We start from the raw sequence: 25,089 nt of genomic DNA on the forward strand, positions 1-25,089 counted from the left end.
CTCTTGCGGTGCTGTGCCCCCCCCCCCCCTTCCCCCTCCCCGGCCCTAAGCTGTTCCCAATCCCCCGCAGCTGCCGACAGTGCGGTGAACCGAGGCCACCCCACCCTGGAGCGGGGCTGACGATGTGAGGGGGCTTCCCCCCCCCCCCAACAGAGTGCTCTCCCCTCCTTAATCCCGCAGCTTTAATAACACCGCCGCAAAGCCCTGCTTAAGGGGCTGCTCCCTGCACGTGCACGCCCCCCTCCTCTGGGACACAGGACCCCCGGCATGGGGGGGGCTCCCCGGACGCCTGGGTCCCTTCTGCGCCTCCCCCCGCGCCCCCCCCCTCCCCAAGCAGGCAGCAGTCATGTAAAAGACTCCATATATTTCACATGTACAAAAAGTCACTGGGGGGGGGGTTTGCGTGTGTGTGTGTGTGATCCAGAGGATCCAGGGCGGGGGGCACCATCCTGCCGTCCCCCCGCCCCGGCCTGGCTTTGGTCCCTTTTTTTTTTTTCTTTTGGCAATTAGTGTTCACATCAGTGGTCAAAGTGACGAGCGCAGGGGCGGGGGGGCCCGTGGTCCCCACGGCAGGATGGGCGCTCTGGGGCGATGACCGGCACGGGGACGAGGGGACCCCGATGGGGAGGGGGCACCCCATGGGTCAGCCACCGCCGCTGGGCCCCCACCGCAGCCGGAGACAGGATTTGGCCTCTGCTGCGGGCAGACTGGGAGGGGTCCGGGCCACGAGTTCCCCCCCCCCACCCCGAGTGGGGGGGACGGGGACGGCGCCTGCGAGCCCAGGCGAGGACAGTGGCATGGGATGTCCCTGCGTGGTGCCAGGGGCAGGACAGAGACCTCCCTCGGACCTGCGGGGCAGAGCGGGGTGAGGAGGGGAAACTGAGGCAGCCCGGCCGCCACAGCCCGACCCCCCCCCCCGCCCAGGGCTGGCCCGGGGTCCTTACCCTCGCTTGGCTACAGGCGGATCCACCTGCGGGCTGTGGGACAGAAGGGACAGTGTCAGGGGACCCCTGGCCTAGGGGACGGTCCCGGGTGACCCCAGCGGGGCCGAGGCAGCTCGGGGCCGGTCCTCCAGGCACTGGGCTGGGACCCATCCTCACACCGGGACCCTGCCCTGGGATCCAGTTTTGCACTGGGACCCCACGCTGCGGCAGACCCCCCCCCCATGCTGGTAACCCAGTCTGGCACCAGGAGGCTCCCTGGGAACCAGCCTTGCCCTGGGATCCGGTGCCAGGATCTTGTGCTGGGATCCAGTACTGCGCTGGGACCCCACACTGCAGCAAAGACCCCCATGCTGGAAACCCAGCCCTGCACCAGGACCCTCTCTGGGACCCAGCCTCACATCTGGATCGGGTGCTGGGACTCAGCCTGCAGCGGGAGCCGTGCCGGGATCCAGTTTTGCACTGGGACCCTGTGCTGGGACACTGCACTGCATCAAGGACCCCGTGCCGGAAACCCAGCCTTGCACCAGGATCCTGTGCCAAGACCTTGTGCCCGGAACCCCAACGTTGCACTGGAATCCTGTGCCGGGACCCAGCCTTGCACCAGGATCCAGCGCTGGGATCCTGTGCCGGGACCCAGCCTCGCACCAGGATCCGGCGCTGGGATCCTGTACCGGGACCCAGCCTTGCACCAGGATCCTGTGCCAAGACCTTGTGCCGGAACCCCAACATTGTGCTGGGATCCTGTGCCGGGACCCAGCCTTGCACCAGGATCCTGTGCCAAGACCTTGTGCCGGAAACCCCAACATTGTGCTGGGATCCTGTGCCGGGACCCAGCCTTGCACCAGGATCCTGTGCCAAGACCTTGTGCCGGAACCCCAACATTGTGCTGGGATCCTGTGCCGGGACCCAGCCTCGCACCAGGATCCGGCGCTGGGATCCTGTGCCGGGACCCAGCCTTGCACCAGGATCCAGCGCTGGGATCCTGTGCCAGGACTCTGTGCTGGGTCCCAGCATTGCACCGGGATCCTGTGCCGGGATCCTGTGCTGGGACCCAGCCTCGCACCAGGCTCCCGCACCAGGACCCTGCTCCGTTCTGAGGGGCTGGGAGGTGCTGAGCACCCCGGGGTGACAGCATGTGGGGAGGGGGCATGCAGGAAGGAGCATGCGGGGCCGGGGGGGACCCGGGGTGGTCCGGGGGGTCCCGGGAGGGCCGGGCATGCAGGCGGTACCTGGGGGCTAACAGCTGGACTCGTCGTGGTGGGACGGGTCGCAGAAGAAGCGCGAGCCCCGCTTGGCGGTGCGGGCCGTGAAGGGGACGCTCTTCAGCGCTGCAGGGGGGCACGGGCGGGTGGGGGGGGGGGAACGGGACAGGGAGACGTCAGCCCCTACACACGGCCGGGACCCAGACGTCCGGGCTGGGGGAGGGGGGGGGGGGGGCAGTGTCGTACCGGTGATGATGTCCTCGATGGTGCCGTCCTTGCCCTCGTAGACAGGGCGATGGTCCTTGGCCTGGCGCCGCCGCAGCTCCGCGATCAGCTCCTGCTGCTGCCACTTGTTCCGCTGCGAGGGAGACGCAGGGGTCCCAGGTTGGGGACACAGATGTCCCGTCCATGTGTGTCGTGTCGTGTCCCCCGTCCTCCCCCCCCAGCCTACCTGTGCGCTCACCCACACTCACCTTCTCCTGCTTCTTAGCCTCCTGTGCCAGCAGCTTCTCCCGCATCACCTCCTCCTGCTTCTTCCGCGTCTCGTTCTCCTGCTCCGCGTCCTGCCGGGACGAGGGGGTGGCAGTGGGAGCCAGCTCCCCCCACTCAGCTCCCCCCCCCCCCCATCGCCAGTGCCACCAACCCCTCGCGTGTCCCCTCCTGGCCCCTCCTCACCTTGTAGGAGCGGATGAACCGGACAAACACAGGGAAGAAGACAGACGGGGGGGTCGTCTTGGGACTCTCGCCAAAATACCGCACCACGGTGTTGTAGGCGTCCTGGAACAGGGGACTGGGCGGTCACTGATGAGCTGCACGTCCCGCGGCTCCCGGTGCGAGGGGGGTGTGAGGCAAGGTGTGCACGAGGGCCGTGCAAAGCAAGGCTTGCAGGAGGAGCAGGCGAAGCAAGGTGTGCACGAGGGCCGTGCAAAGCAAGGCAAGTGTGCACGAGGGCCGTGCAAAGCAAGGCATGCAAGGAGGAGCATGCAAAGCAAGACAGGCGTACACGAGGAGCATGCCAAGCAAGGTGTGCATGACAAGGAGTGCACGAGGAGCGTGCAAAGCAAGGCGTGCATGACAAGGCGTGTGCAAGGGCCGTGCGAGGCACAGCCACTCCGCAGCCCTCACCTCGGCCGTCCGTGCGTCCTTCTGCAGCCGCTCCAGCTTGCCCTCGCTGGCGGCCAGGAAGGCACGCAGGACGCTGTTCTCGTGCAGCCCACACTCCCGCCGCAGCAGCTCCATCCCCCGGCCCAGCTCCTTCACGTCCAGCAGCACGTTCTCCAGGGACACTGTGGGGACACAGGGACGGGTCAGGGGACCCACGGCCCCGGGGGATGGCGAGCCAGGGGCTTGGGGACGGGGGGGGCACCTGCGGCCGCCTTCTCCACGAAGTGCAGCTCCTGCCAGAAGGTTGCCAGCTCGGGGTACTTCTCCCGCACCGTCAGTGCGATGAAATGCAGCAGCGTCATCTTCCTGTCCGTCGACTTGGTGTCCAGGAGCTGCAGGGTGATATTGGGGGGGGGGGGGGGCAGTCAGGGCTGTGGGATGGGACCCCCGGGAGCCCACACGGTCCCAGGGACCCGGGCAGGGTGTCCTGGGCTGCCCACCAGGTCCAGGCTCTGCAGTTTGAAACCGTAGACGGCACCACGTTTGCTGCTGTTCATGTAGTTGCCCAGCGCCAAGATGATCTGCAGGGGAAAAGCACCAGGGATTGGGGGGGGTCAGGGAGGAACGAGACCCCCCCACGGGATCCCCCCCATCCAGCTATGGCAAGGATGGAGAGCAGGACTCTGACCCAGCTAGTCCCCACGTCCCCTGCCCCCCCCCACGCTCACCTCCAACATGTGCTTCAGCTTCTGGGAGGACTTGACGGAGGCCGAGGCCGCGATGATGGCATTGAGCTGCTGCAGGGGGACAGGACGGGGCCGGGGGGGGGCTCAGCTGGGGTGCGGGGTCCGGTCACCCCCGGCAGGTGCAAGCCCTCCCCTCCCCGGCTCCGTACCGGCGTCAGCATCTGGAGGTTCTCGGCGAAGTTGCCGAGGAAGGCCATGATGGCCATGCGCTGGGGCAGCCGCTCCACCTTGCTGAACTGCAGCATGAAGCGGTCCTCGTCCGCCAGCTCCTCCAGCGGCTTGCGCTCCCGCTCGTACTGCCGCAGCGCCTTCACCTCCGCCTCCGTCGGCAGGAACCGCATCAGGCACTCCACGAAGTCCACCGGCAGCGTTGCCAGGTCGAACCTGCCCCGCACCCGCACCGTCAGGGACCAGCTCGCCACTGCACCCTGTCTGGGCCCCCTGCACCCCAGCCAGACCCCCTGCACCCTCCCTGACCCTCTGCACCCCAACTGGCCCCCCTGCACCTTGCCTGGCCCCCCTGCACCCCAACCAGCCCCCCTGCACCCCAGCCAGACCTGCTGCACACCAGCCAGACTGCCTGCAACCTGCCTGGCCCCCCTGCACCCCAACCAGCCCCCCTTGCACCCTGGCCAGCCCCCTTGAACCCTGCCTGGCCTCTCTGTACCCCAACCAGCCCCCCTGCACCCCTGCCAGCCCCCCTGCACCCCGCCAGGGCCCCCTGCACCCCAGCCAGCCCCCCTGCACCCCAGCCAGACCTGCTGCACACCAGCCAGACTGCCTGCAACCTGCCTGGCCCCCCTGCACCCCAACCAGCCCCCCTTGCACCCTGGCCAGCCCCCTTGAACCCTGCCTGGCCTCTCTGTACCCCAACCAGCCCCCCTGCACCCCTGCCAGCCCCCCTGCACCCCGCCAGGGCCCCCTGCACCCCAGCCAGCCCCCCCAGTACTGCCCCCTGCTGCACCCCAGCATGGGGCCACGTACGTGTGGATGGCCCTGCAGATCTCCTCGGCGCCGCGGCCTGCCTTGCGCAGGGTGATGGCCAGGTTCTTGGCACGGTTGGCTTCCAGCAGCGTCACCTTGCTGGCCGCCTTCTGCGATGCCTTGTTCTTGGCACAGACGAGGTCGAGGGCTGGACCCTGCGCCTTGGTCTTGAAGAGCTCCTCGAAGCGCTCCAGGTCGAGGTCCTGGTGGGACAAGGGGGGGGGCGGCTCAGAGGTGGCAGCGGTGGTGGCGACCGCCCACCCAGCCGCTCGGGCCAGGGGTCCTGGGCTCACCTCCAGCACCCGCTCGTCGTCCAGCTCGCTGAACACTGTCCCGCTGATCTGGTTGGGCTTCAGCGCCGTCCAGTTGAAGACGGGCAGCCGGAACTTGGTCTTGATGGGTTTCTTGATCCGGATGGCTGCCAGCAGGGCAGGAGCCAGCTCAGCCCCCGCCGGGGCAGGGGGACGCGTTCTGTGCCCACCCTGAGCCACCTGACTCCGGTGCATCGGTCCCCAGGCTGTCACCATCCCCTGGGCCACTCCATCCCCGTGCCATGGTCCTTGCACCCGTCCCTTGGCGATTGCAACCCCGACACCCTGGTGCCTGCAACCCTTCCCCTTCCTCTGTCCCCTATCCCCGTCCCCACAGTCCCCACGCCCTCCCTGTCCCTGTCCCCATGGTCCCCGCGCCCTCCCCACCTACCTGAGAGCCCAACGGTGAGGGCGATGGAGGGCGAAGCCCCGGGCAGCGGCGGGGCCGGGGGGCACTTGCCTGCAAAGGGAGGAGAGGGTGAGACCATGCCCCAGCGGGGATGGTCCGGTTTTGGGGACCCCCCCCCCCAGCCTCGGGAGTGACCCAGCACCAGGGACATCCCGGCTTTGGAGCCCCCCGCCCCGTCCTGGGGACAGCCCAGCTCCAGGATGCCCCAGTTTTGGGGATGCCCCGGGGACTCCCCCATCCTCACCTGGGAGTGGGGGCGCGGGGGGCGGCAGGGGGGGCGGCGGGGGGGGCGGGGGAGGTGCAGCCTCCACGGGGGGCAGGACGGGGAGCCGCAGGGCCTCCTCCAGGGGCTCGGGCTCGGGAGGGGGCTCGGCGCCTGGTACGGGGGGCGGCTCGGAGCCGTAGCGCCGCCGGAAAGCCTCGTCCTTCTCTTTGATCATCCGCCGCAGCGTGTGCACCTGGTGGCTCGTGTGCTCGTAGGTCTCCTGGGGACAGCGAGCGTCAGGCCGGGGGGGGGCCAGGACCCTGCCCCGCTCCCCACAGCCCCCACGGCCCCCCCACGCACCTTGACCACCTCCAGCTCCTTCTCCCGCTGCAGCAGCTGCTTCTCCAGCTCCGCCACCCGCATCATGTTCTCGTTCTCCAGGTCCAGCAGCTTCTCCGTTAGCTGCGGGGGGACGCGGCTGTGACACTGGCTCGGGACCACCCACACCCCCACCCCACCCCACCCCCCACACCCCCCCGGTATCACTGCTGACCTCCCTGGGGGCAAAGCCAGACCCTGGGAGGGGATGCCCCGGGACCCGGCAAGGAGCGTCCCCACGTCCCCCTGCGCTCACATACGTGGGACAGATGCTCCTCCAGCTCCTCCACCTTCTCCAGGGCCACGTTCTTGGTCTCAGCGTCCTCCAGCAGCCCCCCCACGTCGAAGACATTGTCCAGGTACGCCTGGATCTGCACCTGCAGCTTCTCGCTCTCCGTGTGCCTCGACTTCTGTGGGCATCGGGGCGGCGTCAGGGACGGGGGGGATCCTCGGGGTGGCCCCCCCGACCCCCCGACCCCCCGTACCTGCAGGAACTCCTCCAGCCCCAGCTTGGTGAACTCGTACTGCAGATGGACGCGGAAGTTCATGTCCTCCACCGAGTGCACCACGATGTTGATGAACTGCATGCAGGCAACCTGCGGGCAGGGCTGGCGTCACCGGGAGCCCCCCCCAGCACCCCCCGCCGTCCCAAAGACCCTTCCCCTCGCTCAGGACCGGGTGTCCCACCATGAAGTCGATGCTGCTGTCCTCGTTGCGGAAGTAGTCCATCAGCCGCTCGAAGCGGTGCTTCTCCTTGCAGACCTGAGCGGGCAGCAGATGTGGGGTTAACCTGGCTTTGCGCCCCCCCCTACCCCCCAGCCACCGGTCCCCCATCCCCGGGGCTCCAGTCCCCTAATCCCAGTCTGGTCCTGGTGCCCCCCGACCCTCCCATTCCAGCCTGGCCTCACCCTCCCTGATCCCCCCATCCCCTGCGCTCCAGACTCCCCATCCCAGCCTGGTCCTGGTGTCCCCCGTTCCTCCAGTCCCTGGGTCCTGGTCCCCCATCCCAGCCTGCTCCTGCTGCCCCCGCTCCCCCCCGTACCTCCTTGAAGTTGTCGAAGGCAGCGAGGATGATCTCGTGGCCGCCCCTCACCAGGCAGACGGCCGCCAGCAGCTCCAGGACCAGCGCCTTCGTCCTAGGGCAGAGCAGCACCGTCACACCCGGCCAGCACCAGGGACACCCCCCCCCCACCGCCAGACACCCCCCCCCTTACCTCGGGTTCTTGTTATTGAGGCTCAGGGCAATCTCGTTGACAGCGTGGGGATGGGACATGACCAGGTTGAAGCCGTACTGCAGGGAAGGAGCGGGGACAGTGTTAGCAGCGCCGGCGCGGCGGCAGCATCAGCGGCATCGGTGTGTGTCCCCCGCGGGGCGGCGGTACCTGGTAGTTCATGATGGCCCGGAGACACATGATGCAGAGGTGGACGTCGTCCTTCTGGCTCACCAGGCGCGAGTTCTTCAGCGCCCTGCGGCTTGGCAGCGTGCCGTAGCTGGGGGGACACCAGGTGCCGGTAAGCGGGACCCTCGCACCGCCGGTGCTGCACCGCCAGCGCTCACCCGGGCGGGAACCGGCCCCGCGGGACCATGGTGGAGACCAGGGTGGGGACAGCATGGGGACAGCGGGGCTTTCGGAGGGGCAGAGGCAGAGAGAAGCGGCCGGAGGGCGAGAGGAACAGAGGCTGGCGGAGACACGGAGCAAAGCCGCCGCGAGTGCCGGGCCGGTCCCGGGCAGCCGGTACTTACCCGGCGGGCGAGCGGCGAGGCGGGCGCGGAGGAGAGAGAGAGAGAGCGCAGCCAGAGAGGGGGGGGCCCGGCCCTGGAAGCAGAGATGGGGCGCGTTACCCCGGGGCGCGGGGGCAGAGCCAGAGCGGGGGCGAGCAGAGGCAGCGCGGCCGCGGCAGGCAGAGGGATGGGCAAGGCGGCACGGGCAGGATGGGGATGGCAGCGCCGAGCTGCTGCAGGTGGGCAGGGCACAGTGTGCCCGGCCGGCAGGACGGGATACGGCACACAAGGCAGCGCAGGACGCAGCACGCGTGGCACGTGCCACGGCACAGTCACACTGCGGGCAAGGCACAGCCTGACACTCGGGGTGCACCACGGGGCAGGTGGCACACAGGACACGGCATGTACCGTGCACGCGATGGTGCACGGCGTAGGGCAGGACAGTGCGTGGCACAGTATGCACCATTGGCAGGATGGTGCACGGCACGGCACGCACCGCAGGGTAGGATGGTGCACAGCACAGTATGCACCACGGGCAGGGCGATGCACGGCACAGGGCAGGATGGTGCATGGCACAGCACGCACCACGGGCAGGACGGTGCGTGGCACGGCACGCACCACAAGGCAGTGAGCACGCAGCATGCATCACAGGCAGGGTAGTGCATGGCCTGGCACACACCATGGTAGGATTGTGCATGGCACAAGGCACGATGGCACGGCACACACCACAGGCAGGACTGTGCATGGCACAGGGCACGATGGCATGGCACACACTACGGGCAAGACGGTGCTTGGCACAGTACACACCGTGGGCAGGACAGTGCATGGCACAGCACACACTGCAAGGCAGTGGGCACACAGCACGCGTCACAGGCAGGACGGTGCCACGGCACAGGGCAAGATGGCACGGCACACACCACGGCAGGACGGTGCCTGGCACGGCACACACCGCAGGCAGGACAGTGCATGGCACGGCACACAGCAAGTGGCAGCGCCGTGGCCGGCCGGAGCCGGCGGAGCTGGGCAGCTGCTGGGCGCAGCGGCGGGACGTACCCCTGCAGCCGGCCAGCGTGGCGGGTACGTACCGTAGGGCGGTCTGGCGGGCAGAGCGGGCGAGGCTGCTGGCGAAGGGGGCGGGCAGGGCGCTGGGGTGCTGCAGATCCTCGATGGACCTGCTCCAGACGCGCAGCTTCTCCAGCGCGCCATCCTCGCCGCCTTCCAGGCCCTCAAAATCCAACCTGGGTGGGACACGCGCGCCGGGGGGGGACACACAGCTTTGGCGCAGAGCGGCACAGCCACCACGGCAAGCGCTGAAGCGGGTGGCGGCTGAGCAGCAGCAGGGCAGGGAGAGGCGCGAGGGTGGCCCTGGGACCCTCAGCCCCAGCCCAGGCAGGCAGGAGGGGGGCCGAGCACCCCGTGTCCCTCGGGACCCCACGGCAGGCGGGTCCCTGCGTGCCGGCCGGGGCTGTCCCGGTGCTGATAAGGGGTCGAGCGGTATCGGCTGCCCGCAGCAGGGAGTTGCCACGGGGCACCGGGACCCTCCACATCCCAGGTCCCCCAGCACCCCAAGGACCCCCAGCACCCTACTCACATGACGGCGCACTGGGCGAAGGACAGGTAGTTCACCAGCACATCCAGCCCCTTGTTCTCATCGTTGAGGAACTCGCGCACCCACCTACAGCACCAGGCGCCCATCAGGGCCCGCAGGAGCCGGGGATCCCCCCCCCTCCCCGGCATGATCCCCCCCACCATGGGGACCCCTGGCCCAGCACAGGGATGGGGAGGGGGTGGTGGGGGTGTCCTGGGCCTCTGGTGGCGGTTGCAGCCCCTCTGCTATCGCTGGTGCCAGCGCCGGTGCGGCTTTATCTGCCGGCTGCAGGGCAGGGAGGGCTTGGCCCCGGGCGCAAGGTGGGAAGCTGAGCTGGGTGCTGGGGCTGTGCCCCTGTCCCCAGCCCTGGGCACCCCGGGGTGGGGGGGGGGCTCGGGGTGCCCCAGCCCCCTGGGAGGGTGTTAGGGTGCACGCGTGAGGCACCGTGCAGGGCAAGGAACCCAGACGAGATGTGCCTGGGGGCGGGGAAGGGGGGGGGGGGGGGGTGCAAGGGATGTGCGTGTGCATGGAGGAGCAGGTGCCCGGGGGGTGGGGGGGCACATGGTGCACGGGATGTGCGTGTGCATGGGGGGGGCCGTGCATTTGTATAAGGAGCGTGCACAAGTCGTGTGTGTGCATGGGGGGGTGTCCATTGGGGAGGGGGTGCTCATGGGGGTGTGCACGGCAGGGGGTGCACGGGGAGAGGGGCAGCGTGCACGGGCTGTGCGTGTGCGTGTGGGGGGGTCGGCACATGGGGGAAGTGCACGCACAGGGAGCGGGACTGCGTGCACGGCGGCTGGGGGGGGGGGGTGCACGGGGTGTGCGCGCACGGGGCGGGGGCGCGTGTGCACGGGCAGAGAGGGCTGCACCCAGAAGCACTGCGAGCACGGGGTGTGCACGCACGGCCTCGGGGTCCCCGCGCCTGCCCGTGCCCCTGCCTGCAGCCCTGCCCGCGGCCGGGGGCGGTGAGTCAGGCAGCAGCGGGAGCCGGGGGGGCCGCGGCCGCCCCTTTCCTGCCGGCGCCAGCCCCTCGCCCCAGCCCGTTTCCTGTCTCCGGCTGCTGCTATTTTCGGGCCACGGGCGGGGAAGAGCCGAATGGCGCGGCCGCGGCGGGGCCGGCGGCGGGGCCCAGCCTGGCACGTGCACGAGCCACCCCGAGCACGCGGGCACGACCACGGAGCCGGGCACCCGCCGGTGACGTCCCCACCGTCCCCAGTAACGTCCCCGTCCCTCCAGCCAGCCCGTGCAGCTTCGGTGCATCTCCCCGCACGCCGGAGGGACAAGCTGCCGGTGCGGGGTCGGGGTGCCGCCGGCTTGGGGCTGGTGTTGAGCCCTCCGGTGCCGGGAGGAGCCGGGCAGGATCCGGCCATGCTGCTTCATGCAGGGCGTCATCGCCGGCCCATCCGCCCGCGGCATCCGCCCCCGGGACCTGCCTGCCGGCAGCCCTGGCCCACGGCACAGCCGGGGCAGGAACCGGACCAGTTCCTGCAGCGCCTCCGACTTCCCCTGCAGCTGCAGCCGGGCCAGTCCTGGGACCCCGGGACCACCCCCCCCCGCCCCGGGACCCCGCGCTCACCCAATGTGGTTCGTCCTCAGGCTGATCTCCAGCTCGCGCAGGACCTTGGTCGACTCCTGCACCCTCCTTCTGAACTTCTGGGGGCAGAGCGAGGCTGAGCCGTGTCCCCCCGGCCCCCCCCCAGCCCCCCTGGAGGCCTCCGCTCCCCCCAGCCCCTCACCTTCCGCGTGACGCCCGGCTCTAGGAAGCTGCGCAGTTTCTGGATGTAGGCGTGAGGGGGGCTCTTCACCTGGAACCGCTCCTGGGGGGGACAGGGGGGGTCGGTGACACCCGCACGGCAGCACAGCCCCCCCCCAGGACCCCCCATCCCCCGTCCCCCCCCCAGCCCCCCACCTGGTCACAGATGAGGTCCCACTTCTTCTCATTGTCGTACTGGCGCAGGAGCCGGGCTTTGTCTGGGGGCAGGTTCATGGAGCTCTGGGGGCAGAGGCGGGGGCGTCATCCTGGGGGACACGGGGACGCCGCCCTCCTGAGGGCACCCAGTCCCACGGCACAGCCAGGGTGCCCACCGAGGGCACCCAGCACCATGGCACAGCCAGGGTTCCCCCCTGAGGGCACCCGGCCCCATGGCACGGCCAGGGTCCCTGGCACCGGGAAGCACTGGTGAGCACGGGGCCACACGCGTGGCACGGGGACGGCAGTGCCACCAGTGCCACATGCCAGCCGCCGGCAGCACCAAATCTCCCCAGCGCCCACGTGTCCTTCCTGTCTGCACCCACTTCCTCGCCAGCAAACCGCAGCCTCCGCTCCCCGACCGCGGCGTGAAGCCTGGCAACGGTGCCCGGCTCGCCAGGGCGCTGGGCATCTTCATGGCAGACCCCAGGGACCACTGGTGCGGGACGCGCCCGCGGCACCCGTATCAGCAAGGACACAAATGGGATGCCACGGTGGAAACCGGGGATGTCGGATGGCCGCAGGCTTGGGGCTGCCCCGGCGGGCGATGCCACCCCACTGGGTGATGCCACCCCAGCGGGCGATGCCACCCTGGCAAGGCAGCTCCCGGGCAATGCCGTTAGCGGGAGCCGGCCACCGCCACAGCCGGGAGGTGCCGGAGCTCCACCCGCCCCATGGCAGCTAAAATTATCCCTCCCCTGGTCATCCCAGACCCGCGGAGCCACAGGAAACCGGGGCAGATCCTGGGCGAGGCCGCACACCCCCGGGGAGGGGGGGACAGTCCCACGGGAGCGGGGACGTCACCGCCAGGATGAGGTCCCCCCAAAATTGCCCTGGGGATGGGGATGGTGCCTCCCTCCCCACAGGGCCAAGCTTATTTGTATACCGTGGCCGACGGCAAAATCACGGGGCCCCTGGGGACACCCCGGGGACGGAGGCGGAGGGGGGGACGACACACACGGAGGCCCCGGGCAGGGGGCACCGGAGGGGGCTTTGAAGCGCAGCCGCCCTCGCCGGCGTTCCCGCTGCTCGGCTTCCTGCCTTTGTGGCGGGAGCGGGGCCGCTCCTGGCCGGGCACTTCCTCCACCACCGCCCCCCACCGGGGACCCCCTCCCAGCTGCCCCAGGACTGAGCCCCTCCGGGACCGGGGGCTACCGGGGCTGGAGCCCACCCCGGGGTTGGGGGACACCCGGGGACAGATCCTGCCCATTCGGGGGCCGCCAGCGCTGCAGCCCCATCACATGATGAAATGTTTTCCTCCCCGGCAGTAGCCGGGACAGCACTGAGCGATGCCGACACCAGGGTGGGGGAGGGATTTTAGGGGTGGCAGCACCGGTGGGGGGTCCCCCGGTGCCGCCACCCCTAAAAATCCCCCCTCACCCCGGCGTCGGCGTCACCCTGCAGGACGCATCCCCCCCCCCGCCAGCCCCGCGGGGACAGGCTGCCGCCATCCGCCCCGCGCGGGATGCAGGGATGGGCGACGGCCCCGCGGGCGGGTGCCACTCGTCGCTGGCAGGACGGTCCCATGCTGGGGGTGCCGGTGCCCCCCGGTTCCGGCTCTCAGAGCCCCACGGGGCCACGTTCGGCATTTCCTGCCCGGATGTGGCTTCCGCTGGCTATGGCCACCACCGGGACGGCAGTGCCAGGCATCGGGGGCCGGGCGCCCTGGGTGTCACCCGGCCATAGTGTCCCTGCTGGTGTGTGGCCCCCCCCCAAACAAAGCCAGCGCCGTGCCAGCACCGTGGATGGGCCACCCCACCGTGGACGGGCCACGGGCCCACCCCAGCGTGCCATGAGCCAAGCGCTGGTGGGACGCGGTGGCCCCCATGGCATCGGTGGTGCTGATGGCACCACGGAGCCCGGGGTCACAGTGTGGGGATGGGGTCACCGTCGAGCCACATCCCGGTGACAGGGTGGCACCGCAGCCTTGGCTGGTGGCCGCTGTGGGAAGGCCACCGCCCCGGCCGTGACAGCGGACCGGGGACCACACAGGGCACCCGCGCCCATGGGGACACCGCACCCATGGGGACCCCCAGCCCTGGGGACCCTGCACCCATGGGTCCCCCAGCCCTGGGGACACCGCACCCACGGGGGACCCCCAGCACCTGGGACCCCCGCACCCACGGGGGACCCGTGCCCAGCCCCGCGCGCCGCCTCGATGGGACTTTCCCGGGTCAAAAAGTCCCGGGGCCGAAGGGGCCCCCCCCGGTGGCACCGGGAGTGGCGTCACCCCCCCCGGGGCTGTCCCGGGACGGGTTTCCCCCGGGGCTGCCCCCCGTCCCGCGGCCACTGCCCACCCCCGCGGGCACCGGCGCTCCCTGCCCGCCTCCGGTTCCTCTGGGCGCCGGTGCCGTTCCCGGCGGTGCCCGCCCGCCCGCCCGCAGCCGGACTCCGGGAGGGGAGCGCGGCGGCGGGGCGCGTCCGGCCCGGGAGGGCGCACCGGGAGGGGTCCCGGGTAGGGGCGGACCGGGAGAGCGCAGCGGGATCCGGAGGAGGCGCAGCGGGAGCAGGGACGGAGCACGGGGGAAGCGCAGCGGGGGGGGCGCACCGGGAACCGGAGGGGCGCAGCGGGCGGCGGGCGGGGGCGCAGCGGGCAGCCGGGGCCGCGGCGGGGCTCGGTCTCTTACCAGCACCAGGGCGAAGCGCTCCTCCAGCTCGCAGGGCTCCGGCATCGGCATCTTGCCCGGGGCGAGCAGCCCGGGTCCCCCCGGGGCCGCCGCCGCCGCTCCCGGGCCCCGGGGCAGCGCCTCCCCGTCCGCGCTCTCCACGTTCCCCATCCCCGGCCCAGGCACCGGGGGGCGGCGGGGGAGGCTCAGCCCGTCGCGTCCGGCCGCCGCCGCCGCCTCCCGGGCCCGCCCCGCCCCGCCCCGCCCGGCCCCGCCCCGCCGGGCCGCCCGCGGCTCCGCGGCGGAGCCGCCAGGGGGCGCCCAAGGGCGGAGGGGCGGCGGCGCCACCGGGGGGCGCCCAAGGGCAGGGAGCGAGCGGGAGGTGCCGATTGGCCCGGCCACGGCCACGACGGCCAATGAGCGTCGCGCTTCTGTGCGGGGGAGGGGGCGCCTGGCCAACGGCGGCGCTCGGGCGCGGCCGGTCGCCAATGGGCGGCGGCGGCGGCTCGCCCCACCCCGCTCCGGGTGGTGGCGGCGGACCAATAGAACGAGGAGGAGGGCGGGCCTCCGCGGCGCGCCGGCCAATGAGGGCCGGGGGCGTGGCGGAGTGGGGACCGTTCGAGGCCTGGCACGGACGGCGGAGCGCCGCGCAGGTGAGGGCTGAGGGGACCGCGGCGGCGGGGGGGGCCCGGCCCGGCCTCGGGGGTCCCCGCCGCCTCCCGGGGCCCTCGCGGCGGCTGCGGGCCCCGGGCAGCCCCCACCGCCCCACCAGGCCTCACCCCGGCGGGGCCCGGCCTGGGCAGCTCCTCCCCCCCCCCCGCCCCCCCCCCAGGCCTGGCTGCCCGGGGGGGTTCACGCGTGTCCGGCCCCCCGTGGGGGCTCCGCCTGGTTCCAGGGGGCTGCAGCAGGGTGGGAGCCGGGGGGAGGCCCCCCCCTCCCCTCGGAGGCACCCGCAGGGGGAAGCAGGCGGCTGCTGGCGGGCCCGGGCCCGGGTGCAGGCGCCGGTGGGTAAAGGTCGCCCAGCAGCGCCGGTCCCGGTTACCCATTGACGACGGCACCCGGCGGCCGCCCTCGGGCCACCGACCGGGGACGTCACCAGCGAAACCGAAACGGCTCCGGCCCCGTCTCAGTCAGCCGTGCCAAGGGGAAGGGCTGCCGCCCCAGCTCCCTGGCCCCGGCGCGGGAGGCCCAGGTCCCTCTGCCGTCCCGGGAGCCGGGACCCACCAGCCGTCTCCGCAGGGAGGGCAGGCCCCGCCTGACGAAACTCGCTGTCACGGCCGCCCGCCACGCCGGGAAGAGGCTGTCGCACACCTCTGCAGCCGCCACACCCCGCCCAGAGGCAACTTCCTCGTTGCCTTGCGCAACCCCCGGCGGGGCCGTGGGACAGCAGCACCCTCTGCTTCTGCCCCGCCGTGAGGCCGAGCCAGGAGGTCCCCATCGGCGTGGCGGCGTCAGCCCGGTGACAACCGAGCTCTCGCTGTCCCGGTGCCGGGGCGAAACCAGCGCAGCCCTGGGCAAGGCCAGCGGGCGCAGGGGTCCGTGCCAGTGCGGCAGGAGGAGACCCCAGGCCTTCCCCTGCGCTGGGGCGGACGGTTGACAGCCCCGGGGCCTGCGCCCCCTCAGGGCCCTGTCTGCCCCAACCTGTTCGGTCCCTTTCACCCCTCGGGGACAGCCGGTTCGTGGCACTTGCTGGGCTGGTTGCATTCCCGCAGGTGCCAGGGTAAACGGCACCGGCTGAGCCGGCCAGACCGGGGGCTGGCGGAAGGGCCGGAGCGGGAAGGGGAGAGGAGGAGGAGGCCCCGCAGGGAGCCTGGCTCTTCCAGAGCCTCCTCTGGGGATGTCATTACGGGCGCTAATAGTAGCCTGGCACAAAGACGCTTTCCAGCTGCCGGCAGCGCTCCCCGCGGGGTCGGGGCCTCCCCAGGGGCAGCCCCGGTCTCGCAACAGCCTGCAACGCTTGCACCAGCTGGGCGAGGAGGGCGCTGACGCCCGGCCGGCGCAGAGCGCGGCGGATCCCCAGCAGCCTGCAGCTCCTGCCGCTCGCTCCGTGCGGGACGGGCAGGTCCTCGGCTCCCGCTGAGCTCCTCTGCCGTGTGGCGCAAGCTTTGGGAGCACGGGAGGGCTCCGGCATCCCCCCTGACCTACCTCCGCTCTTGCAGCTTGCACCTTTGCGAAGCGGCCGGTGGGCCCACTCCCAGCCCGGCACCATGAACGTCTTCGACCGAAACATCAACTTTGACGCCCTCTTCAAGTTCTCCCACATGTGAGTAACGCCTCGGGCAGGCCGGGCTCGAGACGGGGGGGGAGCTCACGGGGGGCTGCGCCAGCCTCACCGCCAGCCTCACCGCTGCCCCCTCGCCCGCAGCTCGGCCTCCACCCAGGAGCACCTGAAGAGGGTCTACGCCAGCTTCGCCCTCTGCATGTTTGTGGCGGCCGCGGGGGCCTACATCAACGTGGTGACCCACCTCTTCCAGGTGAGGAGCCTTTGGGGCGTTGCGGGTGGCCCCTGTGCTCGCACACACCCCCCACCCCCAACCCGTGCCACCCCGGCGAGGCAAGGCCGGGCCCCCACCCGCCTCTCGCCCCACAGTTCAGCTTCCTGACTGGCCTGGGTGCCCTGGGACTGATGATCTGGCTGACGGCCACCCCGCACAGCCGGGAGACGGAGCAGAAGAGGCTGGGGATGCTGGCCGGCTTTGCCTTCCTGACGGGTAGGTGGGCACCGGGGACCCTCCCGGGCCCTGGGGAGTTGGGGACGAGGGCCCTGACACAGCGCTGACCGGCTCCGAAATGGCTCCGGTGACACCCTGCTCTGTCCTTCCAGGCACCAACCTGGGGCCCCTCCTGGAAATGTGCATCTCCATCAACCCCAGGTAGGAGCGTGACCCCCCCGCCCCGTCCCCAGCCGCCCCCCGCCGCCCCCAGGCCCCGTTCACCCCCTCTCCTCTCTCCTAGCATCATCCCCACCGCCTTCCTCGGCACCGCCACCATCTTCGCCTGCTTCTCACTGAGCGCCCTGTACGCCCGGCGCCGCAGCTTCCTCTACCTGGGAGGTGAGGGGGGCCGGGGGGGGACCCACGGGGGGCTGGGGGCTCCCGGCACGGGGCGGGGGGCACCCCACGGGGTGCCAGGGCCAGGCCTCACTCCCTGCCCTCTCCCCGCAGGTTTCCTGCTCTCCGGCCTCACCCTGATGCTTCTCTCCTCCGTGGTTAATGCCTTCATGAGATCCACTTGGCTCTTCACGGTGAGTCCCCTCCCGTCTGCCAGGACCCCACGGAGGACGGACGGACGGACGGAGGTCGGCTCGCACCGGTGACGCCAACACAGGGCTGTCCCCATCTAACGTCCCCTCTCCCCCCCCGCAGGCCAACCTCTACCTGGGGCTGATGATCATGTGCGGCTTCGTGCTCTTCGACACGCAGCTCATCATCGAGAAGGCGGAGAGCGGGGACAAGGATTACATCTGGTGGGTGCCGGGGCCGGGGGGGGGGGGGACGGGACACGGGCCGGGCCCCCCTGAGCGCGTCCCTCCCTCCCCGCAGGCACTGCGTCGATCTCTTCCTCGACTTCGTCAACATCTTCCGGGAGCTCCTGATGATCCTGGGCATGACTGAGGTGGGTGACGGTCCCCCGGGGCACGGCTGGCGGGGGGGACGGACAAACCTGCCCCTCAGCGGTGGGGGGGACGGGGGCCGCGGACCCGGCAGTGACCGGCCGCCTCTCCTCTTGCAGAACAAGAAGAAGGAGAAGAAGTGAAGCGGCTCCAGGCTGAGGTGGAGCTGTCCCCATCTGGTCCCCGTCCCCACCCCGTCCCCGTCCCTTCTCTGATTCATTAAAGGGGTTGCGCTTGCTGCTGATGAAAAGCAGCCCAGAAGCTTTCGCACCTTGTGGGTTTTTCTCTCGTTTAGCTTTTCTTTGATTAGAAACCGGCCGATTTGCAGATCCTGCTGGAGTTCGGCTCTCCCCCCTCTCCCCGGCCCGGCTCCCCCCCCCCCCCGAGAGCCTGCGTCCCTCGGGGTTACCGCCGACACGTGAGCTTCCTCTAGAGGTTCTCCCCGGCCCCACGGGCGACACGTCCCCGCCTCGCCCTTGCGCCAGCAGCCGGGGTGTTATCCCCCGACCCGGGCAGCCGTGGGTGCCCCCCCCCCCCCCCCCCCAATGCCAGCTGGTGGGGGGGGGGGACCCCCCTGAAGCCAAACTCAACGGAGGAGCCTCTCCTTTAGCACCAGTGCCAAGAAACGCAACGGAAAAGAAAACGATCTGCTGGGCGAGCCGTCTGGTGGGGCCGCGGGGACGAAGGTGTTTTGGTTCCGAGCTCTCCCCATCCCGCCGTCGCCTCTTTGTACACCGGGACGATTCAATAAAACGCTCAGACTTGAACCTCTCGGCCCCTTCCCTCCCTCCCTCCCGCGGGCAGGATGCGGCCGACGCAGAGACGACAGCAGCTGCACAATAACATATATAAATAAACCGGGGGAGGGCGGCTTTATTGAGTTAAAAACCCGGCGGCGGGGGCTGTACACTGCAATAGCACCATCGGAGAGAGCCGGGGGGGACGGCAGGGCACCGGGACCCCCACCCCGGGCAGCACCCCCAGACCGGAGCGGGGGGCAGTGGGGTGGAGGTGGGGGGGGGGGGGTTTGGGGGTGGGGGGGGGAGCGGAAGACGTGCGAGTGCGGCCGGGCCGGGGCGGGGGGCTCAGCCCTGGCTGCCGCAGGAGGAGAGGCTGTCGTAGAGGGAGTCGCTGAGTGACTCGGAGTGCTCCAGCCCTGGGGGGCCGTGCCCCCCGTCCCGTGACCGGGCCTCCGTGCTGCCCTCGTCCCCCACGTCCGAGGCGCTGGGCGTCCGGCTGCTGCTGGCGCTCAGGGTGGGGGGCAGCGGTGGGGGGGCCTCCGGGGATGCCCCTCGACGCCCCGCCGGGCTGCACACGGGCGCCTGGGGAGGGGCAGCGTGGTGAGGGGGCGGCTCACTGCGCCCCCCCGCTCCCTGCCAATGCCAATTACAGCCCAGGGCTGGCAGAGAGGTCCCACAGCCGCCTCCCCCACCCCCCCCCCCGGGCCCCCCCCCCTTACCAGTGTGGGACGGTGCAGCCCCTCCAGCCCCCCGGGGGGGCAGAGGAAGGGGTCGGCGGCGCTGCAGGCTTTGGCATTCGGGAAGGTCCAGTTCTTGCTCTGCTGGACGCGCCGCGGCTTCCCGGCATTGTCACCGGCATCTGAGGGAAAAGGCCGGGGGGGGTGGGGTGGTGTGTCAGTACTCACCTGCAGGCCCCCCCCCCCCCCCCCCCGCCCCAACTCCCCCCTCCCCACAGGGTGCCAAGCCCCATTGCGCCTTGCACGAACATGGGTGTACGCCCAGCACCATCGGCGGGGCCTCGCATGCCCCCGGCACGACACTGACCTTGGGGACTGGTGCGGTGGCCGTGTGGGCCAGGGGGGGCCGGGGGGCGGCACGCCGGGGCGCTCCGGTGTTTGCCGGCCACCAGCAGCTCTTCCGCACTGGGCACCTCCCGCTCCAGCGTCCGGGCCTTGCGCGGCACTTTGGTGATGGCAGGTGGCCGCGCTGGCACGGCGCCGGGCAGCGGCTCAGGGCGGCCCCGCGGTTTAGGGGTGCTCTTGGCGGGGACCCCCCCGTAGTCGGGGGGCGGGAAGGTCCCAATCCCGCTGTCCAGAGTCCGCGTCAGCGACCCACAGGCTGCCGGCACAAGCGGAGGCGTCAGTGCCAGGGGTCCACCCCGGTGCCCCCCTCCCCACCTTATCCCCCCCCTCCTCCCCCCCACCCCCCCCCCCAGCACCCCCTCACCAGCAAAGTGCTGCGACGTCCCTGACTCGGACAAGCTCTCGTCCGATGGCAGCTCGTCCCGGAGCCCCACGTCAGGCACCTGCGGGGGGGGGGGAGAGGGTGAGCGGCCATGGGGGTCCCCCACAGAGAGGGCACACGGCCGGCGGGGGGGGGGGGGGGTGGGGGTGGGGGGGGGTGTTGGGGGGAGGGCGGGTTGGCCTCACCTTGTCAGGGGGCTCCCGCAGGTGTCCGACGATGCCGTTGCGGGGCGGGCGGCAGAGCCGGGGGTCTTTGGCATCGGGGGGGACCCGCCGGAGGTCACACAGCTCCCGCTTGTGCTCCAGGCGGCTCTCGTAGGGCACATCCTTCCCGTCCACCCTGGGGACAACGCCAGGTCAGGGCAGGCTGCGGGGGGCACCCACCACCCTCATCCCCCCCCCCCCCCCCCCCCCCCCCCCCCCCCCCCCCCCCCCCCCCCCCCCCCAGCCCCTGGGCCACCGCTGACCTGTCAAGCAGCTGCTGCATGAAGGTCTCGGCCGTCACCTCCTGGTACATCACCGGGAGGTGGCCGGGGCCGCGGGGGGGCCCGCGGGGGCGCCCCTTCTCCAGCGCCAGCCCCTGCAGGAAGGCGTGCTCCTCCCGCAGCGCCTTGCGCAGATCCTCCGCCTTCTCCATCAGCTTCGAGATGTTGAGGCTCTCGGCTTCCAGCTTGCGGGCGGCCAGCTTGACCTCCCGGCGCAGGGGAGCCGGCGTCCCGGCCCACTCCCGGCCCCGGCCCCCATCGCCACGACGGCTCAGAGCCGGCAACTTGCTGCGGCGCAGCCCGAACCAGCTGGCCAAGCCGCCAGCTGCCTTCCCCTTGGCTTCGCCCGCCGGGGCCCGTTCCTGCCCCTGCAGCCGCAGCACGTTCTCCTCGATGCCCTTCATCACCTTCTCCTCGATGGCCGAGTGCCCGGCGGCACCCGGTGGCGGCCCCGTGCTGGGGGGTTCGGGGGCCGGTGGTGCTTTGCGGGAGGCCCCTGCTGCCTTGGCGCCCGCCGGCTCCTCGCTCCGTGGCGTCCCAGCTTTGCCGGCACCCGCCTTGGTGGGAAGCTTGGTGGGGCTGCCGTGGGGGCTGCGGGCGGCCTTGGCGGGGGGAGCCGGGGGGCCCGCGGTGGGGTCCTGCCACCGGCGGGGCGCCCCTTGCCCCCGGCCTTGCCGGGCTCACCCATGGAGCCAGAGGAGTAGCAGCGGGCCAGGGGCTCCCCACCGTGTGCCGGCTCGGGGTGCTTCAGACTGCCCCCAAGCCCCCCCGGGGAGGGGGCCGCGGCTCAGACCCGTGGCCTCGCTCGGGCCGCCCCGGGCCAGGGGGCTCACGGCCCTCAGCCCCCGCAGCTTGCCCAGGGCAGCCAGGCGCTCCTTGAAGGGCAGGTAGCCCGGCTCGGGGGGCTTCTTGCCAGGGCGGCGGGGAGGGGGCAGAGACCCCCGTGCCGCGGCGGGCACTGGGAGGGGAGGCAGCCGCCCGCTCCCCGCTGCCAGGGGGGCCCGGCGGCCCAGGGGGCTGCTCTGCTGCCTCGTAGTTGCGTGGCGGGGGGAAGGCAGGGGGCTCGGGGGAGCCGGGCTCCAGGGGGGCGTCGGGGGAAGCGCGGCAGCTGAGCGCCGGTGAGGCCTCGGGGTTGCCGCCGCGGCAGGGGATCTTGGAGGTGCGGGTGAGCTGGGGGCTGAGGCGCAGTGCCCCAGGGGGGGGCGGCAGCTTGAGCACCTTGGGGGGGAGGGCAGGGGGTTGGTGTCCCCCCGGGTGAGAGCGGGGCGAAGCCCCCCTCGGGGCTCTCCTCGCCTGGGGCGTAGAGCCCCAGGAAAGCGGGGTGCTCGCCACGCCGCTGCCGAGGGGGCCCCCAGGGGCTTCGCCGTTGCGCCGGCAGCACCCCCCCTCGCCCCGCAGCAGCCGCTCGGCCAAAGCGCTGAGCAGGGCCCCCCGCGGTGGCGCAGCCTCCTCCGGCGAGGAGCAGGGGCTGCCCTCAGCCCCCCGCCACCCCCCAGCAGCCCCCGGCCCCCGCAGCGGGCAGGGGGGCCAGCCTGGGGCAGCGCAGGGCTCAGGGGAGCCGGGGGAGGCCGGGGGGGGCCCCAGCAGTGGGTCCGTCTCCTCCAGCTTGCGCAGCACCTCCAGGATCTGGGCTTTCTTCTTGAAGAAGGGGGAGAGGGCGTCCAGAGGGGGGGCACCGGGGCTGAGCCCGGGGCTGCCCGACGGCACCGGCGGGGTCACCTGCGGGGACCGGGCACTGTCACCCCATGGGCACCCAGCGCTGAGCCCCACGACACCGTGCTGGGGCTGGGGTGGTGGGGCTGGGAGAGGGGGATGCCCTGGGGACACCACGGGTGGAGGGGGACGGGGAGAGGGATGCAATGGGGTTTGGGATGGGGACACAACGGGGTCGGGGACGGGGACACTGGGGGCAAAGGGGTTTGGAACCGGGGACGTCACAGGTGGAGGGGCTCAGAGAGGGGGATGCCAGCGACTCAGAGAAGGGGACACCACAGGCTCAGGGGCAGGGACACCGTGGGCAGTCGGGCTTGGAGAGGGCGATGCCACAGGCTCAGGGATGGGGACACTATGGACCCAGGGAAGGGGACAGAGGGGAGGACACCACAGGCACAGAAAGCAGCGTACCACAGGCGTGGGGACACCGCAGACTTGGAAAAGGCAATAGCTTGGGAAGGGGGATGCCACAGCCCGGAGAGGGGGACACTGGAGCAGGGGGGTTCAGAGACGCCGGTACCCACCTCCAGCGGGGCGATGCAATGACTGGGGGTCAGCGGCGGGGGCGGCTGCTCAGTGGAGCCCGGCTGGGGACTGGCTGCGGCATCCAGGGGCACCGGCACCGGGTGCAGTGGCAGCTGGAGAGGAGGGAGATGCTGGGTTAAGCTTTGAGGGGGGCTCTGCCCTGTGACCCCCATCAGGACCAACACAGCCCCAGACGCACCTGGGGCAGGGATCCAGCCGAGAGCTGCAGCTTCTGCTGGAAGAGGTCGCTCAGCGCCTGGTTCTGGCGCTCCAGGTCAAAGACCCGTTTCTTCAGCTTGATGCACTCCTCACGCAGGTCCTGGCCGGGGCGGGAGGAGGGGGCGTCAGCTGGGACCCCCCCCAGTCCTCCTCCAGCCCACCCGCCGCCCCCCACAACCCCCCGACACCCACCTTCTGGTTGAGCAGCGCCTGCACCACATGGTTGGCAACCTGGGGAGCAGAGGGGGGGGGCCTGGGTGGGGTGCGAGGGCATGCGCAGCCCTGTGCTCTGGCACACGTGTGTGCACACGTGTCCCACGTGCCCCCCCCCCCCCCCCGGTACCTCGTCCAGGCAGCGCTCGTACGTCTCCCGCTGGTTCTCGTTGGCCTGAGCCAGGGCCGAGTTCTCTGCCTGCAGACAGAGCAGGGACGGCTCAGGGGACACGGCACAGGGGCACAGGTGCCTGGACCCCAGGGGACCCCTCCTCTGCCTGGTGGGACCCAGGGCCACGCATGGAAGGACGGGGCTGCCCCAGGAGCGGTGACACACGAGGGCCACGGAAAGCAGGAAAGTGCTTCCCCCCACCGTGGCGTCTGGGCTGCTGGCTCCGTGGCACCAGCCACGGCTGCCTGGTAGCACTGGATGCACGATGGCAGTGGCCATGGCTGCATGGTGGCCATGGCTGCACGGTGGCACAGGCCACGGCTGCCTGAAGGCAATGGCCACAGCTGCCCGAAGGCAATGGCCACGGCTGCCTGGTGGCCATGGCTGCCCTGGAGGCCCTAGTTTCTGGTAGCCATGGCTGCCCAGTGGCACCAGCCACGGCTGCCCGGTGGTCCCGGCTCTCGGTGGTCCCAGCTGCCAGCCCCCACCGTACCTCCAGCTCCCGCAGCCGCTGCAGGAGCTCATGGCTGGTGCCCGTCTCGCCAAGTGCCACGGGGCTCCCGTCTCCCGGCGCCTCGGCCACGCTCTCCGACATCGCTGGCTGCAGGGGGACGCACGTCAGGCCGGGGTCCCCGCTGGCCGGCACTGCCAGGCCCTGGGCAGCCCGGACCCCCCTTACCTTGCTTGGGACGTCCCCAGCCCCGTCCCTCCGCAGTGTCACCTGTGGGGGAGAACGGGGCTGAGGTGGGGGACGAAGCCTCGGGGGAGCCCTGGGGCCAAGCCCTGACCCCCACCGGCACCAGCACCCGGAGCCACAGGGACCCCTCCTGCTGCCCCAGCCACCCATGTCCCTTCCCGGGGCGTGCAGGGACCCTGGGAGGAGCACCAGCCCCGAGGCACCGGGATGCACAGCACCCCCGGTACCGGCACCAGGGCACCGGGATGCACAGCACCCCCGGGGCTGACACCAGCCTCGGGGCACCGGAATGCGCAGCACCCGGTGCACAGGACCCCCGGCGTGCAGACGGGCCCCCCCCCCGGCTCTAGCCCCGGTACCGGACACCCCCGCTTCCCCCGGGGCTTCCCCGGCGCCGGTGCCTCCCCGCACCGCTCGCCCCATGCGCGCCGGAACAGGGCCGGCCCCGAGCACCGGGCACCGGCATCGGCCCCAGCCTGGGCCCCCCCCGCCGCGCTCCCGCCCCCGCCGCGCACTCACGCCCGGGGCTCCCGGCGGCGCCGCCCGTCCCCGCTCAGCGCGGCCCCGGGACCGGTCCCGGCGGCGGCGGCGGCTCCATCCCGACCCGGCCCGGCCGCGCTATTGTTGGGAGGCGGCGGCGGCCCGGCTCCGCCTTCCCGCCGCGGCCGGGGAGGAGCCGGGGCCGCCGCCGCCGCCGCCCCCGGTGCGCGGCTCCGCCAGCGCCAGCCCTGGGCAGGGAGCACCGGGGAACCGGCACGGGGGATCCGGGGCACCGGGGACCCCCGGGAGAGGCGGCACCGGGACACCGGGCATCCCGGGAGAGAAAGCATCGGGCATCCCCATTGCGGCACCGGGCACCCCCGGGGGTACAGGGCACCCCACGGAGAGGGACCCCTCTGGGGCACCCAGCACCCTTTGGAGAGGGACCCCCAGGACCCTGGACACCCTTTGGGGAGGCCCCCGGGGCTCCAGGCACGGAGCCGTGCTGTGGCTCCAGGCCGTGGCCCCCACCCTGCACCCCAGGAGCTGGGCAGGGGTTGGGGTTCACACGGGGCCACGCGGCTCCAGCTCACCCAGACC

At 71.9% G+C, this 25,089-nt stretch overlaps 3 protein-coding genes across 5 annotated transcripts; 1 reads left to right on the top strand and 2 right to left on the bottom strand.

The window, feature by feature from the left end:
• Positions 1-942: 942 nt before the first annotated feature.
• On the bottom strand, positions 943-14,340 carry LOC143171356 (formin-like protein 3). 3 transcript variants are annotated; one of them, XM_076360282.1, is made up of 27 exons: positions 14,191-14,340; positions 11,504-11,587; positions 11,331-11,411; positions 11,171-11,247; positions 9,598-9,681; positions 9,092-9,244; positions 7,666-7,774; positions 7,498-7,574; positions 7,326-7,419; positions 6,971-7,045; positions 6,769-6,879; positions 6,544-6,693; positions 6,266-6,367; positions 5,945-6,185; positions 5,683-5,751; positions 5,274-5,398; positions 4,981-5,183; positions 4,146-4,380; positions 3,979-4,047; positions 3,751-3,831; positions 3,513-3,642; positions 3,272-3,432; positions 2,822-2,923; positions 2,620-2,709; positions 2,393-2,504; positions 2,174-2,272; positions 943-977 (listed from the first exon to the last, which is right to left on the bottom strand). In XM_076360282.1, the coding sequence occupies exons 1-26, from the start codon at positions 14,338-14,340 to the stop codon at positions 2,181-2,183; spliced, it is 3,057 nt and encodes a 1,018-aa protein (XP_076216397.1). In that variant the 3' UTR covers positions 943-977; positions 2,174-2,180. The 3 variants fall into 3 exon arrangements, with proteins under 3 accessions (XP_076216397.1, XP_076216400.1, XP_076216399.1); XM_076360285.1 differs by lacking the exon at positions 9,092-9,244; XM_076360284.1 differs by lacking the exon at positions 2,174-2,272 and having other exon boundaries at positions 946-977.
• A 418-nt stretch (positions 14,341-14,758) lies between these two features.
• LOC143171358 (bax inhibitor 1-like) lies at positions 14,759-18,549 on the top strand. The gene is made up of 10 exons (XM_076360286.1): positions 14,759-14,822; positions 16,329-16,432; positions 16,535-16,643; positions 16,760-16,880; positions 16,994-17,042; positions 17,125-17,222; positions 17,334-17,413; positions 17,535-17,635; positions 17,712-17,784; positions 17,902-18,549. The coding sequence occupies exons 2-10, from the start codon at positions 16,377-16,379 to the stop codon at positions 17,923-17,925; spliced, it is 711 nt and encodes a 236-aa protein (XP_076216401.1). The 5' UTR covers positions 14,759-14,822; positions 16,329-16,376; the 3' UTR covers positions 17,926-18,549.
• A 318-nt stretch (positions 18,550-18,867) lies between these two features.
• Positions 18,868-24,564, bottom strand: LOC143171355 (nck-associated protein 5-like). Its single transcript, XM_076360281.1, is given in 19 exon segments — positions 18,868-19,104; positions 19,242-19,381; positions 19,567-19,860; positions 19,969-20,047; positions 20,172-20,325; positions 20,453-21,095; positions 21,098-21,232; positions 21,235-21,312; positions 21,315-21,393; positions 21,395-21,698; positions 21,700-21,823; positions 21,826-22,189; positions 22,708-22,821; positions 22,908-23,027; positions 23,120-23,158; positions 23,271-23,339; positions 23,806-23,913; positions 23,992-24,033; positions 24,529-24,564. Coding segments are annotated over 17 exon segments (3,075 nt in total). The 5' UTR covers positions 23,908-23,913; positions 23,992-24,033; positions 24,529-24,564.
• Positions 24,565-25,089: the final 525 nt, after the last annotated feature.

This window comes from Aptenodytes patagonicus, chromosome 27, assembly GCF_965638725.1.
Source record: "Aptenodytes patagonicus chromosome 27, bAptPat1.pri.cur, whole genome shotgun sequence".
Lineage (NCBI taxonomy): Eukaryota > Metazoa > Chordata > Aves > Sphenisciformes > Spheniscidae > Aptenodytes > Aptenodytes patagonicus.

Coding starts and splice junctions, on each gene's coding strand:
- LOC143171358 (XM_076360286.1), top strand. CDS start 16,377: ATGAACGTCTTCGACCGAAACATCAACTTTGACGCCCTCTTCAAGTTC. Junction 17,043..17,124: donor TGCATCTCCATCAACCCCAG/GTAGGAGCGTGA, acceptor CCTCTCTCCTAG/CATCATCCCCACCGCCTTCC. Junction 17,414..17,534: donor GATCCACTTGGCTCTTCACG/GTGAGTCCCCTC, acceptor CCCCCCCCGCAG/GCCAACCTCTACCTGGGGCT.
- LOC143171356 (XM_076360282.1), bottom strand. CDS start 14,340: ATGGGGAACGTGGAGAGCGCGGACGGGGAGGCGCTGCCCCGGGGCCCG. Junction 5,752..5,944: donor CCCCGCGCCCCCACTCCCAG/GTGAGGATGGGG, acceptor CTCCCTTTGCAG/GCAAGTGCCCCCCGGCCCCG. Junction 2,505..2,619: donor AGGCTAAGAAGCAGGAGAAG/GTGAGTGTGGGT, acceptor TCTCCCTCGCAG/CGGAACAAGTGGCAGCAGCA.